The 19016-nt window shown below is 61.2% G+C and overlaps 4 protein-coding genes across 5 annotated transcripts in view; 3 read left to right on the top strand and 1 right to left on the bottom strand.

Annotated features, from left to right (window-relative positions):
- Positions 1–2149, top strand: part of GNG7 (G protein subunit gamma 7) — a 25054-nt gene extending 22905 nt beyond the window's left edge. The window contains exon 4 of the mRNA XM_015886388.2: positions 867–2149. Coding sequence (XP_015741874.1) covers positions 867–992 — 126 coding nt within the window. The 3' untranslated portion in view covers positions 993–2149. The remainder of the gene's footprint in view (positions 1–866) is intronic.
- Positions 2150–5150: 3001 nt separating this feature from the next.
- On the bottom strand, positions 5151–8085 carry GADD45B (growth arrest and DNA damage inducible beta). Its single transcript, XM_015886384.2, has 4 exons — positions 7846–8085; positions 7158–7259; positions 6654–6867; positions 5151–5749 (listed from the first exon to the last, which is right to left on the bottom strand). The coding sequence occupies exons 1-4, from the start codon at positions 7881–7883 to the stop codon at positions 5636–5638; spliced, it is 468 nt and encodes a 155-aa protein (XP_015741870.1). The 5' UTR covers positions 7884–8085; the 3' UTR covers positions 5151–5635.
- Positions 8086–8963: 878 nt separating this feature from the next.
- LOC107325477 (cocaine- and amphetamine-regulated transcript protein-like) lies at positions 8964–10125 on the top strand. 2 transcript variants are annotated; one of them, XM_015886380.2, is made up of 3 exons: positions 8964–9356; positions 9594–9713; positions 9801–10125. In XM_015886380.2, exons 1-3 carry the CDS (start codon positions 9018–9020, stop codon positions 9906–9908), a joined length of 567 nt encoding a protein of 188 aa, XP_015741866.1. In that variant the 5' UTR covers positions 8964–9017; the 3' UTR covers positions 9909–10125. The 2 variants fall into 2 exon arrangements, with proteins under 2 accessions (XP_015741866.1, XP_015741867.1); XM_015886381.2 differs by lacking the exon at positions 8964–9356 and having other exon boundaries at positions 9428–9713.
- Positions 10126–10413: 288 nt separating this feature from the next.
- On the top strand, positions 10414–18312 carry MAP1S (microtubule associated protein 1S). Its single transcript, XM_015886274.2, has 7 exons — positions 10414–10596; positions 11835–11936; positions 12816–12898; positions 12986–13126; positions 13435–16552; positions 16630–16847; positions 17003–18312. The coding sequence occupies exons 1-7, from the start codon at positions 10461–10463 to the stop codon at positions 17156–17158; spliced, it is 3954 nt and encodes a 1317-aa protein (XP_015741760.1). The 5' UTR covers positions 10414–10460; the 3' UTR covers positions 17159–18312.
- The last annotated feature ends 704 nt before the right edge of the window (positions 18313–19016 follow it).

A 19016-nucleotide genomic window follows, 5' to 3' on the forward strand; every position in this document is an offset into this window, starting at 1 on the left:
CCTATGGAGCCCTATGGAGCCCTATGGAGCCCTATGGGAGCCCTATGGAGTCCTATGGAGCCCTATGGGAGCCCTATGGAGCCCTATGGAGTCCTATGGGAGCCCTATGGAGCCCTATGGGAGCCCTATGGGAGCCCTGTGGAGCCCTATGGAGCTCTATGGAGTCCTATGGGAGCCCTATGGAGCCCTATTGCACGTGGACCCCTCTGGAGGGACCCCTGTTGCACAGGGACCCCCATAGAGGGGGTGTCTCCATAGCACATGGACCCCCATGGGCCCACGTAGCAGAGGGATCCCTATGGACCCCCATATAGGAGAGACCCCTGTAGCATAGGGACCCCTATGGACCCCAATAGGGGAGGGACCACTGTGGCATTAGGGACCCCTATGGACCCCTGTAGCATAGGGATCCCTATGGACCCCCATAACACAGGCACCCCCATAGCATAGGGACTCCTATGGACCCCCTTAACACAGGGACCCCCATAGCACAGAGGCCCCTATGGACCCCCATAATGGGGATACCCCTGTAGCATAGGGACCCCTATGGACCCCCATATGAGAGGGACCCCTGTAGCATAGGGCTATCTATGGACCCCCATAGCATAGGGACCCCTACGGACCCCCATAGCATAGGGATCCCTATGGACTCCCATAACACAGAGACCCCCATAGCACAGGGATCCCTATGAATCCCTATGGAGGGGGGTATCTCCATATCACAGGGACCCCATATGAACCCCCATAGTAAAGGGACCCCCATAAGCAGGTTGGCCCCAAACTTCAATAGTCCCAGCCATAGGGAGAGTCACATTGGGGTCAGGGGCACCCATTGAACCCCCCCTTTTCCTTCCTCTCCCTTCCAGGTCTCCAAAGCTTCATCGGAGCTGATGAATTACTGTGAGCAACATGCCCGGAGCGACCCACTGCTGGTTGGGGTTCCTGCATCCGAGAACCCCTTTAAGGACAAAAAACCTTGCACCATCCTATAGCCACCCCAGCTTTAATCTGTGCCCCCCAAAGCAGGGCAGGGCCGGACCCACTGGCTGTAGGGTAACGGCCAAGCAGAGGTTGTAGGGCTGCCCCACATCGGGCTCTGCAGGTTGGGGTGGTGGTAAAGGGAGCGGAGCAGAGGGGTGAATATTAACCAAGTTAATAAGAAACAAACCTAAAGGGGGGGGGGGTTGGGGGTTTGGGTTGGGGGGGTTGTGGGGTGGGAGGGGGTTTGTTTTCAAAGCAGAGGTGGTGGGGTGGGGGAGGAATGGATGGGTTTGGTTTGGTGATGGCCAGCGGGATGGGAGAGGGGGGCAAAGGGAGAGTGTGGGGCTGGGTGTGGGGCTGGGTGTGGGGCTGAGCCCCTCTGTCCGCATTGCAGGGTGCAGCCTTGGGGATGGTGTAGGGGGGGAGGTGAGAGCTGCTGTGTAAAGCAATGGGGCCAACCCCCCCCCCCACAACAAAGCACCCCATAACACAGCTTGATAAACCACAGGGGGGCATGGAGTGGGGGGGGTTCTGGGTGCAGCCAGCCCCACATCACCCCACATTGACCCACATTGCTGCACCCCCCCCCTCCACCCCTCCACCCTCCCTTGACCCCCATGGCTGAGCTCTGAACTCCAGCCCCACGGCTCCGGGTTGTGCTGCAGGTTGTCCTCCTCTCTAGGAAGGGGTTTCCTCTGTCCTTAATCTAGTCCAGCTCCAGCCTTATTTTTCTACTCCGGATTGCTGATTCTTCCTCTATGTTAGAGACCAGTGCATGGTGCTATAGCTGGTGGATGGGGGCAGAGAGCAGCCCCGTGCCCCCCACAGCCCTGCCTGCCCCACACCTGCCAACAGTGCTCTGCCCAGGGGGGTCCAGGAGAGTCCGTGTGGGTCCAGCTGGGTCTCTGTGGGTCCATGGGTCCATATGAGTCCATATGGGTCTGTGTGGGTCCAGGTGGGTCCCTATGGGTCTGTGTGGGTCCACGGGACCATATTGGGTCCATATGAGTCCATATGGGTCTGTGTGGGTCCAAGTGGGTCCCTATGGGTCAGTGTGGGTCCATGGATCCATCTGGTTCTGTGTGGGTCCATGGGTCCTTGTGGATCCAGGTGGGTCCCTATGGGTCTGTGTGGGTCCACGGGTCCATATTAAGACTGTATGAGTCCATATGGGTCTCAGTGGGGCTCTATGGGTCCATATGGGATCCTATGGGTCTCAGTGGGGCTCTATGGGTCCATATGGGATCCTATGGGTCCATATGGGCTCTTGTGGGTCCATGGGTTCATATGGGTCCCTATGGGTCCATTTGGGTCCCTATGGATCTGTATGGGTCCATATGGGTCCCTGTGGGTCCTTGTGGATCTGTGTGGGTCCATGGGTCTGTATGGGTCCATATGGGTCCATATGGGCTCTTTTGGGTCCATTTGGGTCCATTTGGGTCCATTTGGGTCCATTTGGGTCCATTTGGTTCCCTATGAATCTGTGTGGGTCCATATGGGTCCTTGTGGGTCCATGTGGGTCCAGACGGTCCACATGGCTTTGTGCTGATCCATCTGGGTCCAGCTGAGTCCCCATGGGTCTGTGGGGTTCCGTATGGGCCCATATGTGCCTATGGGGGTCCATATAGGTCCCCATGCATCCCTAAGGTTCCAACCCCCACCGCACACCCGCTGGTCACATCCCCACAGAGCTGCTGCCCCATTGCCACGCTGGGGGGGTGCATTGGTGACAGCAGCGCTGTGGGGCAGAGCTGGGGCTGCCGTGGGGCTGACGGTGTCTCTTTGTAAGGCGAGAAACCCCCCCTCTCCCCCTCGTTTTTAATCACCCCCCCCCCCAGCTCTTCTCTTTGGTTCCTCTCTGCTCCATTGATTCTCATTTGCCAAACTCTGCCCTCGGTGCCCACACCGATGGTGGAATTGGGGAGGGGGGGGGGTGGGATGGGGGGAGGCGGGGTAAGGGGGGTTATGGGGGGGTGTTTCTCCTTCTTGCTGTTGTGCCATTAGAGCGACCCGCTGCCGTGCGGGGGTTCGGGAGGGGTTGGGGCTAGGGGTCGGCCATTGAGAAGTGAAATCGATTGAGACATAAATGCGTCCTTTTCATTTGCCAGTGGGTCCCACGTATTGGGGGGGGGGATGGTGGTGGGGGAGGGATGGGATGGGAATGGGGATTTGGGGGAGGGAAATGGGATGGGATGATAACAGGATGAGGTGGGATGGAATGGGGATTGAGGGGGAAATGGATGTGGATGGGATGGGATGGGATGGGATGGGATGGATGGGATGGGATGGAGATGAGGATGGGATGGCGGTAGAAGTGGGGGTTGGGGGGGGGGAATGGGATGAAGATGGGGATGGGGGAGGGATGGGAATGGGATGGGATGGTTATGGGATGATAAGGGATGGGATAGGGATTTGGGAGGGAAATGGGATGGGGATGGGGATGGGGTGGGATTGGGATTGGGGTGGGATGGGATGGGATGGGATGGATGGGGATGGGATGGGCATGGGATGGGATGGGATGGGATGGATGGGATGAGATGGGGACTTGCGGGGGGGAAATGGGATGGGGATGGGATGTTTATGGGTTGATATGGGATGGAGTTGGGGATGGGATGGGGATTGGGGGAGGAAAATGGGATGTAGATGGGATGTTTGTGGGATGGAGATGGGGATGATATGGGGATGATATGGGGATGATATGGGGATGATATGGGGATGATATGGGGATGATATGGGATGGGGACTGGGGGGGGGAAATGGGATAGGGATGGGATGGGATGGGATGGGATGGGATGGGATGGGATGGGATAGGGATGGGATGGGATGGGATGGGATGGGATGGGATGGGATGGGATGGGATGGGGGAGGGCTGGGGGTCGGATAGGTCTGGGGCTGTGGGTGGTGGACCCCAAGGAGAAGCTCCGGGGGCGGCACCTCCTGCTCTCGGTTCATCCCTCGGGGTGGGTTCTCATCCCGGTCCGGGTTGGGGGCTGCTTCCTCCCCCCCCCCTCATTCCCGTCACTGTGACCCGTCTGTGGGGGGGGGGGTTTGTTCCATTCTCTACTTTCCTGGACGGCGGCCGCACCTCGGGGAGCTGCAGCTGCCGCCGCGTTCCTGGGATGGCTGAGATGCTTCAGCCGAGCCCACACAGCGCCGGGGGGGGGAGAGAAGGGAGAGAAAGGGGATAAAGGGGGGGGGGGATATGGAGCCCTCAGCCTCCCCATTGCCGTCAGCTGCGGCTCCGGGCCTCAGTTTCCCCACCGCATCCCGGAGCTGCGGGTCCCCCCCCATCCCCATCCCCATCCCCCCCCTTGTAGTGACTCAGCGGTGACGATGGGCTTTAAGAACTTAAGGGGGGGGGTCACCGGGACTCCTCGTGGCGCTGAGTCAGCGCTGCGATGAGTTTGGGGGGGGTCTTCAGCCCCTTTATACCCCCCCAACCTGCTGTAATGTGGGTCAGCTCGTATAGGACGAGGAGGGCAACGGCCCCATTGCAGGGACGCCGTGTCCCTGTGTGCACAGCTGGGGTCGGGTGTGTGTGCACACACGTCAGCTGCACACGTGCATGGTCCACATGCATCGCTATGGTGCATGCATTGCTATGGTGCATGCATTGCATGCCTGAGCAGCTGCAGCTCCACTTAATGCCTTAGTTCCCCCAGCATAGAGGTGTGTCCCCCCCCCAAACCCCCCCCCATAAGCAGGGCAATGGGGGCTGCCAATGCAATGGAGGGGGTGGGACCCCCCTTCTCTTATAGCCCCAAGGCTGCAGGAAGGAGTGATGAAGGGGGGGGGGGATTCCAGGTGGGAGGGCTGTGTGGGTGGGGGGATCCCTTAAGGCACTTCTGTATGGGATTTCCCAGCTCTGCGTTGTGGTTGGGAACCCCCCCACCTCAAAACCACCGGGGGGGGGGGTGGGTTGGAATGAGAGGGCAATGGGGCCACCCACACCCATAGGGTGGCACCCAAACCCATAAGGTGACATGGACGGTGATGGGGGGGGGGGGGGCCCCACAGGGGGGGGGGGGGGGGGCCCATCCATAGGGTGCCATGGAGGGTGATGGGGGGGGCATCCATAGGGTGCCATGGAGGGTGATAGGGGGGGGCTCACCCATAGGGTGCCATGGAAGGGGGTTTGGGGGGGGTAGGGAAGGGATGGACACAGAGCAGCGAGCTTAGAAAATTTATTGGGACAACCCCCCCCCCCCCCAAAAAAAAAGCCCCAAGTTTGTTCTGCAGTCAGTCCAAGAATAGAGTCATAGAGTCTGTGGTGGGTTGGGGTTCAGCTCAGGATCTTCCCCTTCTTGGCTCAAGTGCAAAAAGAAATCAAAGCAGCCAAACCCAGCGTGGCGCCTCCATCCACATCCAGCACCAGGACGACATCGGGCTCAATCCGTTCCTCCTCCATCACCAAAAGGCACCGAGTGCTCCATGGGCGCTCACAGGGACCCCAAAGGGACCCCCCCACCCCAAAACAGGACCTTGTGCGCCCCACGGCCGCCCAGGGCTCAGCCCCATAAGCTGTGCCCATGCTGTGCCAGGCGCTGCTCTCCCTCCATCCCCTCTGGTTGCTCAGGTATATCCATCTCTGTGCTCAGGGTGCTGGGGTGGCTCCGTGCTGCCCTCAGCTCTGCTCTCCAGCTCCATGCTGAGCTCAACGCTCCTGCAGCCTGACCACGGGAACCCATTGGTTGCGATCCCGGCTCTCGGTGCAGTATTTGGCCACCTCTGCTAAGCCGTGGCTCTGCCAGGCGTCTGCATGGGGCATCTGGGGGGGGAGAGAACAGAGATGGGATTAATGCATGCAGATGGGATGGGGGGTATAGGGATGGCACAGTGCGTGGCTATGGGGTTGGGGGCACCACCATGGCATGGGGACAGCAGATATGGATGGTGATGGTATTATGGCACTGTGACAGCAGGGTGGGACATGGTGCTGTTATGGCACAAGGGCACAGCAATGCATTGGCATGGCACAGTGATGGCATAGCATAAGGATGGAGATGGCATTATAGCACTATATGACCCCATTATGGGACCATTATGGCACAGTCATGGCACCATGGCATAGCAGTGGCATTGGCTTGGCACAATGATTCCTTGGCACAGTAATGGCACAGCACAAGGATGGTGATGGCATTATGGTACTGTAATACCAGGATGGGGCATGGCACAATGGCACAGCAATGCCTTGGCACAAGGATGGCACAGCATAAGGATGGAGATGGCATTATAGCACTATATGACCCCATTATGGGACCGTTATGGCACAGCAAAGGCACTGGCATGGCACAGTGATACCATGGCACAAGGATGGGGATGGCATTATGGCATTGTAATACCAGGATGGGACATGGCACCATGGCACAGCAATGCCTTGGCACAAGGCACAGTGATGCCATTATGACACTATAACACCCCAATGGGACACAGCCCAGCAATGACCCCATCACAGCACAACATCCATCCCATGGCACAGTGATAGCATGGCATTAAGCCACACCGACCCCACAATAGGACTCAGCATCATCTCCATCCCATCATACAAGCACAATGACATCAGCCTGGCACAACGATGGCACCAACACAACCAGCAGCCGGTGCCACTCGTGTCTCTCATCCCCACCCCCATCTGACTCAGTGCAGCCCCACGTCATCACCGTGTAACTCACCGTGACCAGCAGACAATGCAGATCCCGAGGTTCGGCTCCCGGTGCCGGTTCTCCCAGCACAGCCGCCAGGCGCCTCATCCCGGCTACACGCACGATATGGATGTCGTTATCACAACAAAACGCCTGGATCAGCGTGAAATGGATCTGAAGGGCGATATCACCTTCGTCCTCTTCGTCCGTGGCCAACACGCACAGCACCACGCTGTCAGGGTCCCTATATGGATAATTGAGGGGGGGGGTGTCACAATGGTGTAGGTGATACAGCCCCCTTTGAGCTCAGTGAGGGTGGGGGCTGCTGTATATATAGTCACCCCCCCAGGTTCCAAATTAACCCCCCTCCTCACATTGATCTACCACCCCACAGCCCCCACGTGCCCCCAGACACCCCATTGCCGGCAGCAAACAGGCCGAACCCCCCACCCAAAAACGGACCCCCCAGACCCTCCCACCCCCAAACGAACCCCCTGGACCCCCCCCAAATTGACACCCCCCCCCTGCACTCACGCGTTCAGCAGCTTCGCGGCCTCATAGACCCCCACGCTGAGCCGAGCGCTGCGCTGCGCCGCCGCCAACAGCCGCTCCACCGCCGCTCCGACAGCGCGCATCCTGCGGGGCACAACGCCATCAGTGCGGGGCTCAATAGGGCAGGAAACCCCGCATCCCACCCCATTACACCCCATTACATCCTGCGGGGCACAACGCCATCAATGCGGGGCTCAATAGGGCAGGAAACCCCGCATCCCACCCCATTACACCCCATTAAATCCTGCGGGGCACAACGCGATCAATGCGGGGCTCAATAGGGCAGGAAACCCCACATCCCATCCCATTACATCCCATTATACCCCATCCTACCCCATTATACCCCATCCCATCCCACCCCATTACATCCTGCGGGGCACAACGCCATCAATACGGGGCTCAATAGAGTCAGAAACCCCGCATCCCACCCCATTACATCCCATTACACCCCATTACACCCCATTACATCCTGCGGGGCACAACGCCATCAATGTGGGGCTCAATAGGGCCAGAAACCCCGCATCCCATCCCATTACATCCCATTACACCCCATTACACCCCATTACACCCCATTACACCCCATTACATCCCACATCCCATTACACCCCATTACAGTGAGGGGCTCAGCAGGGCAGGAAGCCCCTTATCCCACCCCATCCCCTATACCCACCTCGGGCTATCGCACGGCAGCAGCTCCTCCAATGTCATATCGCGATATAATCCAAAGGACGGCACAGAAGCCCGACGACAGTTAATCCGAGCGGCGGGGCCGCCGCAGTCACAGCGTCCCAGTCGCGATATCTTCAATAGCGATCCCTCCAGTCGCGATATCTCCCTCCTCGTTCTCCTCTATCGCGATATCCCCGCTCCCTTCAGCTCCACGATCGCTCTGAGCCGCCCCTCGCTCCGCCGCCTCCTTTTATACCCCGCCGTGGCGCGCCCCCGCCCCCCTCTCTTCCTATTGGCTGAACGCTGAATGGAAAAGCGCGGGGATTGGTGCGTGGCGCGAAAATCCCACGTGGGGCGCGCGTGGGAGCGGGGAAACCCCCGCCCCGAAACTACCCCCCCCCCCCCATTAATCACCCCCTCCCCCCATTCATCTCCCCCCCGTCCCCATTCATTTCCCCCCCCAGGTGCTGTTCGCAGCCATGCAATGATATGGGGACACGTTGTGATGCCGGGGGTCTCTCCGTGTTATTTAGGGGGGGGGATTTGGGGGTCGCCCACCCGCCCACTCTGCGCATTGAGCGCCCCCTGGTGGCCGGAGTTGTGTCAGTCCTCCAGCGCTGCCCGCCGGTAGGGGGCGCTCTACCCACAACTCGCTGCTTCCGCGATGCACGATGGGAAATGGAGGCGAAGCTCGCAGCCACTTCCGCTTTGAGGGCGGGGGAGAACTGCGTTACCCAGAATGCACCGCGTGACGAGGAGAGGGGGCGGGGCTTGGAGTCACGTGTAGAGCGGCCAGGCCGCGGCCTCGGCTTAAGCAGCGTGGGGCTGGGGGGGGGGGGGCTGTAATGTGGGACCCCTCCCCTTATTGAGCTTCAGATGGAGCCCCACACTCATAGGGGGGCATGGGGGGGCTTGGAGGGACCTGTCAGCTCAATACAGCCCTGATGTGGGGTAGGGATGGGGGGCTTTGAAGCCTTGGGGGGGGGCAAAGCAGTGCCCATTTGGGGGTCCTGAGGCTGCAGCCATTGGCATTAAGGAGGAGGAGGAGGAGGAGGGGGGGGGGTCGTTCCTGCCTCCTCCTGCCCCCCCGCCTCGAGGTGCAGCCCCCCCCCCATAGCTGTGTTTGCTCAATGAATTGGCCCCCGGGCTGCACACAGCGCTGACGTCCATCCTATGGCTCATCCACATCCCAAGGGATGGCACCGCAGGGATGTCTCCCCTCGCTCAGCACAGTGTTGGGTTATTGTTGGGGGGGGGGGGACACAGCCCATAGACAGACTATGGGGTGAGGAGGGAGACCCTGCCTGCGTCAGTGGGTGTTTGCCCACCACCCACGGGCTGTTGAGGGGGGGGATAAAGGCAGCTGAGCCCCGCATTGTTGGGGATGGACGTTGGAAGATGGGCACTGCGTGGCTCTGCCTGCTCTGTGCAGCCAGCGCCGGCCTCGTCCCGCTGGGCAATGGGGGGGAACGAGGGCTGTGGGCAGCCCCACATCGTCAGGAGCCAGAGCTGGTAGGGGGCTGAGGGCTGGGGGCTGAGGGCTGGGGGCTGGGGGGGGGTCCCTGCTGTATGTACCCCTCATTGGGGGGACGTTGGCAGGGTTTTAAGGACGGGGGGGTCCGTGGTGTTGGAACCTGGGTGGTTTTTGGAGCTTATCTCATAGCTTGGGTTAGAAAAGGGCCATCCACGTGGGAATGGGGTGTGGGGATGAGCAGCTTTCACCTCTTTGTTCTCTCTCTGCCCATTGAGCTCCTGCCCCGAGGGGTCGATGCCAGAGGTGCCGGCGTTGAGGCGCTGCAGGAGGTGCTGGAGAAACTGCGACACAGGGAGATGCCACCGAGCACCAAGAAACCGGGCAGGGTCCCCTCGGTAGGGCCGGGGGGGTCTTTGGGGGGGTCTTTGGGGGGGGGGGGGCACCCAGGCCTGTTGCTGATAGTGACAGCTCTTATCTCACAGTGCCACCTCGGGGAGCCCTGTGCTGTGCGGGTGGGGGCTCGATTTGGGAAGCGTTGTAGCTGCCCCCCCGGCACCGTGTGCAACCTGTACATCCTGCATTGCTCCTAAGGGATGAGGACAACAAGGATGCTGCCGTCTATTGGGATGCTGCCGTCTATTGGGATGCTGCCGTCTATTGGGATGCTGCTGGGTTCATGCTGTGTTGTGTGATATGGGGGGGGGGGGCTATGGGTCTCAGCCCCCTCCCCACGTTGAGATCTGCTTCTCTCCGTTGATCTCAGTGCCTTCACCGATCCCTGGGGGTCGCATTAAACCACTTGGACCCTCTGCTACCGCCTGGCTCTGCTATTTGGGGGTTCAGTGATGCCATTGCAGGCTCTAAACCGAGCTGTGGGGGGGTGGGAGCAATAGGGATGCAATGGGGCCGTACCCAGCGCTATGATACACTGCAGTCTATGGTCCCAGAGCCGGGCCCCACCCGACGGCCCCACCCCGCCATCGCCCTTTTAAGCCCACCCCTCCCTCCACCCTCTCTCCCTTCACACCTCGCCCTCCCATTGGCCAGCGGTGACGTCAGTGGGCGTGGCTCGCCGGAGCTGACGCCAAAAAGTAGGCGTGGCTTAAAGGGGGCGGGCAGCGCGGCTGCGGGGGGCGCCGAAGATGGCGACGGCGGTGGCGGCGGCGGCTCCTCCCGGTCCGACCGTGGGGCCGCGCCGCTTCTCGCTGCTGGCGATCGTGGGTGGCGGATGTCACCGGCCGGGGCTGCTGGCGGCCGCCCTGCAGCAGCTGGAGCGAGGTGAGCCGTATATTGCATCCTATTGCGGCCCCATCGACGGGGCCCGGCCACATCAAAAGGCCTGAGGGGGGGGGAGGGGGAGTAAGGGGGGGGTCGTTGGGGCGGGGTCGTCGTGGGATGTGGGGGGAGCTGTGGGCACCGCCCCCCTCCATATGGATGCTCGGGGGAGGACGCAGCGCCAGCATCAATCAGTGCCTGCCCACCCCCGCGGTCCGCCCCCGTTCTCTTATATCTCCTATGTTGCCCCCACCTCCCCCATCTCCCCCATCTGCCCCATCTGCCCCATATCCTGGTGGTCTGCCCCATATCTATGGGTCAGCCCCACATTATGGGTCAGCCCCATATCTATGGGTCAGCCCCATATCTATGGGTCCAGCCCCATATCCTTGTGGTCTGCCCCATATCCTTGTGGTCTGCCCCATATCCTTGTGGTCTGCCCCATATCCTTGTGATCAGCCCCATATCCTTGTGGTCTGCCCCATATCCCTGTGATCAGCCCCATATCCTGGTGATCAGCCCCATATCCTGGTGATCAGCCCCATAACCTGGTGATCTGCCCCATATCCTTGTGATCTGCCCCCCCTCTTTTAGTCCCAGCCATCTGCCCCCACCTCCCATCCCTGGGGGCTGCTTTGTGTAGGAAGAGATGCTGGGGGGGGGTCTTAGCTCCTCCCTCATTGCCAGCCCAGAGCTGTGATACCTCAATGCCGGAGCAGCCCAACGCTGGGGACACCCATGTGTCACTATGGGGGGGGACCAAAGCCAATGGGGAACCATTAGAGAACGGCTCCAGCAGCTCTTTGTGCAACCCCACACTGCGGCTCATTGCGCCATCAGCAGCCGTTAGTGATGGTGGTGGCAGCCCTTCCCCCCCCTTCTTCCTCTTCCAAAGACCCCCTGAGAGATGGAGCTGCTCTATAGGTCCAATTAGTTGGAGCTGCAATGGGTTGGAGGCTTCCCTTCCCTTCTATGGCAGCTCTCACCCCGTTAATCCCATTCATTAGCACCGCCTTTGAGGAGGTGCTGGGAAGGCTCTGCCGTAGCCTCAGGGTTTGGGTTTGGGGTTGTGAGTCACATCATGGCATACAGAGCACACACCAGCAGTGCCACCATCACACCCAAGTCCCCACTCTATCCCCATTGATTGCAGTGGGGAATAGAGAGGGTGAGGAGTGGGGACAGTGGGGTTCTGTCGCCTGCTGTGTGTATGGGGACAGCAGGCAATGCCCATCCTGCAGGTATCCGCTCCTGGGACATCGACCTGACCTCCTGCAACCTGGATGAGCAGCTGAAGCTCTTTGTCTCCCGTCACTCCGCCACCTTCTCCAGCATCGTTAAAGGTACCGAGGTGACACTTAGAGCTGGGGACAGCACAGCAATGGGGCTGAGTGCCACGGTCCTTACCTGACCCCATGGCAGTGATTAATTCATGCGTCTCCAGAGGAGATGGGATGAGATGGGATGGGATGAGATGGGATGGGATGAGATGGGATGGGATGGGATGAGATGAGATGGGATGAGATGGGATGGGATGAGATGGGATGGGATGAGATGGGATGAGATGGGATGAGATGCTCTTTGCTACACAAGCATTTCGCTGCTTCTGGAAGCTGGATTTGGGGAGGAGGTGCTGACAGCCATCACAGCCATAGAGGCCAACATGGTGGTGGTGGTGAAGGGGCTTTATGTGTCTGTACCTTTATCTCAGCCATCCCTGGCTGCTGTTTGGGGCTGAGCCCCGTGATTCCCACGTGGGAAGCTGCTTCCTACACCAACAGCCACATTCATTCCTCCCCTTGAGGGTGGATGCTGGTGGGATTGTGTGGTCACTGTGGTGCCGGCGTGTCTCATCCCATGTGTGTTTGCAGCTCACCACCCCTTGGTGGGGCTGGGGTACCCCATGTCCACATTGTGTTTGGCTCCTGGGGGGGTGGGTGTTTGCTTGAAGCCAATGGAGATCCTCTGGGGGACCCGGCTGCTCCCTTTCCTGCCCCCCCTCCTGCAGCAGGAAGGAGATGGGAAGTGCAGCAGATCCCCTGCTGTCCCGGCTGGCAGCTGTCCCTCTTCCGTAGGGGAAGTGAACAGGTTCTATCCCCATCCTGGGCATGTCTATGTCACCCCCTGACCCACACACAGCCTGGGGTGGGGGGTATAGGGGGGTTGTCCTTATGATCCTGCCACGTTTGGGGAGGGATGGGTGGCAGCTGCTGTCCCTGCAGGTCAGCGGACCCTGCATCACCGCGGTGATGTGCTGGAGACCCTGGTGCTGCTCAACCCCTCCGACAAGTCGCTGTGTGATGAGGTGAGTGGGAAGGGGGGGGGGGGATGTAAAAGGTGTGTGAGGGGGAACAGGGGGGCAGCATCCTCACGTGTCCTCACGCCCCTGCAGCTGCGCAACCTCATCACGGATGTGTCGCAGCACAAGCTGCTGGTGTTTGCTGGGCCCTGCGTGGAGGAGACGGGAGAGTTGATGCTGCAGACCGGCTGCTTCTCGCTGCGGGACTTCATCCAGATCTTCACTGACAAGGAGGTGAGGGGCCGGGCTGTAGGGGGGGGGCACTGTCTGCTCACGTCTGCGGTGTCTCGGCTGAGCGAGCGGAGCTGTCTGTGCTGTGGGCGCATCCCTCCCTCTGCAGCATGAGGCTGGTGGGAGGGTGGCTGCTTTCTGAATCCCAATAAAGGAGACTGGGGGACACAGTTATAGCTGGGAGTGAGGCAGGGCTGAGTGAAGGCCCAGAGATTGCGTGGTGTGTGTTGGGGAGGGAGCTGCCCTATACAGAGGGACCCTGGGTGCTGCCTGGTGTGAGCAGGGCCCTGCCTGAAGCTCTCCCCTCACAGGTTGGGGAGATCCTGAGCTCCGCAGACCCTTCAGCCAAAGCCAGGCTGACCATCAGCTGCCCTGACTTTGGGGAGTGGAAGGACTCGGGCTTGGACCATCACAACCTGCAGGACTTCATTGAGCTGCGCTACAACCCAGGCTGCATCCTGCCTGAGATGGAAGGGCTGGAGGAGTTCATGGAGTACCTCTCGGAGTCATTGGAGCCCCAGTCCCCCTTCGACCTCCTGGAGCCCCCCACCATGGTGGGTTTCCTCAAGCTCTCCAAGCCCTGCTGCTACATCTTCCCAGGTGGGAGAGGGGACTCTGCTTTCTTTGCCGTTAATGGCTTCAACGTGCTGGTGAACGGCGGCTCCAACCCCAAATCATCCTTCTGGAAGCTGGTGAGGCACCTGGACCGCATCGACTCCATCCTGGTGACGCACGCGGGCACCGACAGCCTGCCTGGCATCAACAGCCTCCTGCAGAGGAAGCTGGCTGAGCTGGAAGAGGAGCCAGCATCACAGGGCTCACAAGGCAACGGCGATTGGGCCCGTAACCTCATCTCCCCAGAGCTGGGTGTCGTCTTCCTCAATGCCTCCGAGAAGCTGAAGGCCATCGAGGGCAACTCGCGGGTGCTGAAGAGCTGTGATGAAGCTGCATTGACGCTGCATTATTTGGAGAAGCTGGGCATCCACCCCAACCCGTTGGCACGGGATAGCAGCCCCCGCGTGGAGCCCACCGTCCTCTTCCAGAAGATGGGAGTCGGGCGGTTGGATATGTATGTGTTGAACCCAGTGAAGGGCACCAAGGAGCTGGAGTTCCTCCTGCAGCACTGGTCGGGGAATGGGTACCCTGAGGAGCAGGAGCTGCCATTGCAATGCCTGACCTCTGTGTGTGCCCTGCTGGTCTGGCACCCCGTCAACCCCGCTGAGAAGATCATCCGTGTTCTCTTCCCTGGCTGCACACCCCAGGCGCGTATCCTGGAGGGGCTGGAGAAGGTGAAGCACCTGGAGTTCCTCAAGCAGCCCGTGGTCACCAAGAATGACTTGAAGGGACCTCAACCTGACAAGCAGCTGAAGCAGAGGAGGACGGAGAGCAAGGAGAGTTTGGCGTCTGCCTCCAAGCTCAGCCTGGTGGACGCCGGGGTACCCAAGGAGAAGGCTTTGAAAACGGTGGAGAGGAAGGAGGTGAAGGTGGGGACCAAGGAGAAGCCAAAGGCGCTGGGGGAGGTGGCCAGAGCAGGGTCAGAGGAGGAGAGGGCCAAACTTGCCAAGCAGGACTCCTCTGTGGAGAAGCTGAAGGTGGAGGCAAAGCCAAAGGTGAGCAAGGAGAAAGCGGTGCCCAAGAAAGATCCTGTGCCCCGCAAGGAGGAGAAGAAACCATTGAAGAAGGAGGAGAGCGCCGAAGGGAAGCTGGAACCAAAGAAGGAGGTGAAGGCTGTGAAGAAGGACGTGAAGGCAGAGACGCTGCGGAAGGACACGAAGGACAGCAAGGCTGAGCCCAAGGCTGCTGCAAAGCCCCCAGCACGGAAAACGCCGGTGCCCGATGCCCGCAAACCGCTGGTCAAAGCTGGGAGCATCAAGAGAACCACCCTGAAGAAGGAGCCAGAGAAACCCAAGGCCAAAGGCAGCAAGGAGCCAGGTGGCAAGAAGGAGCCGGGGCCGACGGAGGGCTCCAAGCCTTCCTCCCCTGAAGACATGGCGCTGGATGCTGAGGGGAGGAGGAAGAAGGAGGAGTCGCCGGATGAAGGCATCACCACGGCTGAGAGCGAGCTGGAGCCATCGCCGATGGAGAACGGAGGGGCCGGGAGGGGCTCAGAGCCCAGCTGTGTGGAGAACGGCATGGAGGACCCCGAGAGCCCCCAACGCTTCCGTTACCCCGAGGGCAGCCCCTGGAGGGCTGTTGGACCCCCATCCCCATTGGCAAAGACCCCCAGGAGCGAGCGCAGCGTCAACTTTGACCTGACACCCACCGGGCTGCTGCCCCCCGGCCCCGAAGGCAGCGAGGATCCCTGCGGCAGCTCCGAGGAGAAGACCCTGGAGATGATGTCCCCGGGCAGCTCGGGGCCCGCCAGCGCCGGGCACACTCCGTTCCATCAGTCCCCGGTGGAGGATGGCGGTGAGGATCCGGGTGCCAACACGCAGCCCAACCCTTGGGCACCTAACAGAGCCCCGCAGGACGGCAGTGAGAAGCAGGCAGGCTGCCTGTCCCTCAGCCCCTTCAAGGACGACGTCCCCGACGTGTCCCCCACCATCACCACCCCGTCGCTGCCGGCCGAGGTGGGCTCCCCTCACTCCACCGAGGTGGACGAGTCGCTGTCGGTGTCTTTTGAGCAGGTTCTGCCACCGGTCAATGAGTCCCCGCAGGAGGAGAGCATGCGGCCCCGCGCCACGCCAGAGCCTGACCCTGCCAAGGGTGGGGGGCTGTCGCTGCCATTGAGACCTTGCCACCACCCGCACCCCCCCCCAGCTCCACGCCACGGCCGCCGCTCCGATTCACCCCACGACGTGGACCTGTGCTTGGTGTCCCCCTGTGAGTTTGAGCACCCCAAAGCCGGCCGCTCACCCGCCGTCAGCCCCCGCGACCTGTCGGACAGCGACCCCTCCCAGGAGCTGCAGCCCCCAGCCCCACATCGCGGCCGGCCCCCCCCGCAGCCTGTGGGTGAGACCCCCCCCACCTCGGTCAGCGAGTCGCTGCCCACCCTCTCTGACTCCGACGTGCCCCCCGCCACTGAGGACTGCCCCTCTCTGCTGGCTGATGGGTTGGAGTCAGACGAGGACTCGGAGCAGCCTCACCGTGGCCCACCCAGAGCCCGTGACCCACTGCCAGCCCCCATGAAGGACCCCTGCCCCCTCCCCGCCCAGCCCGGCATCTGCATGGTGGACCCCGAGGCGCTGCCCAAGAAGGAGCCCCCCCTTGGCAAGGCCAAGCGCACCACATCCCGTGTGGGCACAGCACCCACCGCCCCCAAACCCGACGGCCCTAAATCAGCCAGCCTGGCCCCCAAGGGCAAGGGGCCCACAGGGGACAAGGCCCGGCTGCCCCCCAGCGACAAGAAGGGCCCCCCCAGTGGCACAGGGACCATGCGCAGCGCTGGATTCAAAGCACCAATGGGAGCCGGACGGGCATCCCCTGCAGGTATGGGGCTGGGAGTGTGGGGTGGGGGTGGGATAAGGGAAGGGGCCACCCCCAGCATCACCTCTCCATCCCCACAGGCTCGAGGGCTGCAGCCCCCCAGGGCCCCCCGGTGTACGTGGACCTGGCCTACCTGCCTGGATCTTGGAGCGCCCGTACGGTGGATGAGGAATTCTTCCGCCGCGTCCGTTCCCTTTGCTACGTGGTGAGCGGCGACGACCACCTGAAGGAGGGGGTCCTGAGGCCCATCCTGGATGCGCTGCTGGCTGGCAAGCACCAGTGGGGCACCGACACTCAGGTAAGACCCCCCCAGACCCCCCCCAGTAGATAGGAAACACATGGGATGAAGCCCCAAATAGACGGGGAACACATGGGACCTTCCCCTTCGTGTTCCCCATGGGGTGCTGCTCTGGGGGTCGTGGTGGTGACGTGCTGCTGTTGTTGCCCCCCCAGGTGACGTTGATCCCCACCTTTGATTCACTGGTGATGCACGAGTGGTACCAGGAGACCCACGAGAGGCAGCAGGAGTTGGGCATCACGGTGCTGGGCAGCAACAGCACGGTGGCCATGCAGGATGAGACCTTCCCTGCCTGCAAGGTGGAGTTCTGAGCAGGATGGGGGGGAGGGCTTCATCCCCACCCTCTTCCTCCTCTGCACACCCCTTCCATCCCTGCATGGGGACTGGAGGTTGCTGTGCATTGGAGGGGAGGGATGGGGGTCCTGCCCACCCTCTCCATCCTGGCTTGAGGGGCTGGGGGTCCCACAGCACCCACACATGCTACACGCTGCCACTCTGCACCCAGGGATGGGGGGCTGGGTGTGGGGCTCGAGCCACACTCAATCAAACAGGGTAGAATGTTTTTTGTCTCTTGCTGTCCCTATCCTCACCCCTACCCCCCCCCCACCACCCTGATAAGCCACTACTGCCCCCCACCCCGGGGTACCAACAGCCCCAACCTTTAGGCTGCTGAGGGTGCCAAGCTCCTTTATGGCACCCCATGGCTGTGGGGCTGCGTTGGCTGCCCCTATGGCACTACAGCACAGCTTGATCACCACCCCCTGTGCACACACTGCCACACACTGCAGGTGGGGGGGGGCAGGGGCTTGGCTGCACCATCCTCCCCCCCCCTTCCACTATGCCCTCATCTATGACATGAAGGACAAATCCCCCCCCCCAAGTCTGTGTCCCCTCTTGTCCCCATGCAGTGTGAGCTGAGCACTGGCAGCTCATGGCACTGGTGGCAAATCCCTGCCTGCAGTGGGTTGGGGGGGTTCAGAACCCCCCCCCCCCCCATATCCCTGCAGTGCTGGAAGGCTGTGAAGGAACCCAATGCCATGTGCTGGTATTAAGGGGAGATTTGGGGGTGATGGGGGGGGGATAAGAATGTGTGCCCCCCCCGCCCACCCTCCAGCCCTACATAGAGGGCAAACACTAACATGGGGGGGGGGGTGTTGGGGTGAGGGGGGTGGGGGGGGCTCCTCTATGGCTCTTTTTGTAATGACTTTTTAAGAAAAAGAAACTGAAAAAAAAAGAAGGGGGGGGAAAAAAAAGGTAAAGAAAAAGCTGAGCAACCCCAGCACGGTCCTGAGGGTCGTTATTTATCACTGTTGGGGGGGGTGTCAACGTGAGCCCCCCCCCTCCATATTATCCCCTTATGGACTTGGGGCTGTTGTGTTGTTTGTCTGGGGGGGGTGAATGGCCCCACTGCGGTGCTGTATTGGATGGATCAGAAATGAGCATTAAATAGAGGAGAGGCGGCCGGGCTGCTGCTGCCGTGCATCGTTGGGGGGAGGGGGGAGTGTTGGTGTGGGGGGGTGGGATGGAGGTGCTGATGGGATGGGCTTCGGGAGGGGCGGAATAGGATGGCGGAAGGGGAAGAGATGGTGGGAGGGTTGTGGTGGGGGGGTTGTGGTGGTGCTGGTTATGTGGGGGGCTGCACTTAGAGTGGGCAAGGGGTCAGTGGTTGTGGGGTGTGAGGGGGGGGGCTAGTGCTGCCGCGAGGCGCTGCGAGTGAGGATGGGATGCGGCGTTGCCATGGCAAAGCGCACCCAGCCTTCTGCCGCCCCCGGCCCTTTTTAGGGGGGGGGGGGGGATGACCACCTCCGAGCCGCCCCCAGCCCAGCTTGGACCCCCCCCCCATTCCATCAGCCATACCCTATCGCCCCATTTCCCCATACCCCGCATCCCCCCCGTCCTCCAAAACGCCCAACCCCCCAAACCTCATTGTTTCCCAAATCCTCCCAGCCTCAACCCCCTCCCCAAACCCCCCCCGACCCCCCCCCTCTATTCCCACTCCCTCACATTCGGTCCCACCCACGTCGGATTCAAATGTGGAGGGATACGTGAGGATGAGAACCAGGGACCCTCCTTGGGTGGGTGGGGGGTGTGTGGGGAGTCTCACCTCTTCATTTCCCGCCACCGCCCCCGCCTCGCAGCTGTGCGGTGTCAGCCGGTACCGGGTATGAG

This window comes from Coturnix japonica, chromosome 28, assembly GCF_001577835.2.
Source record: "Coturnix japonica isolate 7356 chromosome 28, Coturnix japonica 2.1, whole genome shotgun sequence".
In the NCBI taxonomy this organism is placed as follows: domain Eukaryota; kingdom Metazoa; phylum Chordata; class Aves; order Galliformes; family Phasianidae; genus Coturnix; species Coturnix japonica.

Coding starts and splice junctions, on each gene's coding strand:
- GADD45B (XM_015886384.2), bottom strand. CDS start 7,883: ATGACATTGGAGGAGCTGCTGCCGTGCGATAGCCCGAG. Junction 7,260..7,845: donor CTGCCGTGCGATAGCCCGAG/GTGGGTATAGGG, acceptor TGTGCCCCGCAG/GATGCGCGCTGTCGGAGCGG. Junction 6,868..7,157: donor GCCGCGAAGCTGCTGAACGC/GTGAGTGCAGGG, acceptor TTATCCATATAG/GGACCCTGACAGCGTGGTGC.
- LOC107325477 (XM_015886380.2), top strand. CDS start 9,018: ATGGCTCATCCACATCCCAAGGGATGGCACCGCAGGGATGTCTCCCCT. Junction 9,357..9,593: donor ATCGTCAGGAGCCAGAGCTG/GTAGGGGGCTGA, acceptor CTGCCCATTGAG/CTCCTGCCCCGAGGGGTCGA. Junction 9,714..9,800: donor AACCGGGCAGGGTCCCCTCG/GTAGGGCCGGGG, acceptor CTTATCTCACAG/TGCCACCTCGGGGAGCCCTG.
- MAP1S (XM_015886274.2), top strand. CDS start 10,461: ATGGCGACGGCGGTGGCGGCGGCGGCTCCTCCCGGTCCGACCGTGGGG. Junction 10,597..11,834: donor CCTGCAGCAGCTGGAGCGAG/GTGAGCCGTATA, acceptor CCCATCCTGCAG/GTATCCGCTCCTGGGACATC. Junction 13,127..13,434: donor AGATCTTCACTGACAAGGAG/GTGAGGGGCCGG, acceptor CTCCCCTCACAG/GTTGGGGAGATCCTGAGCTC.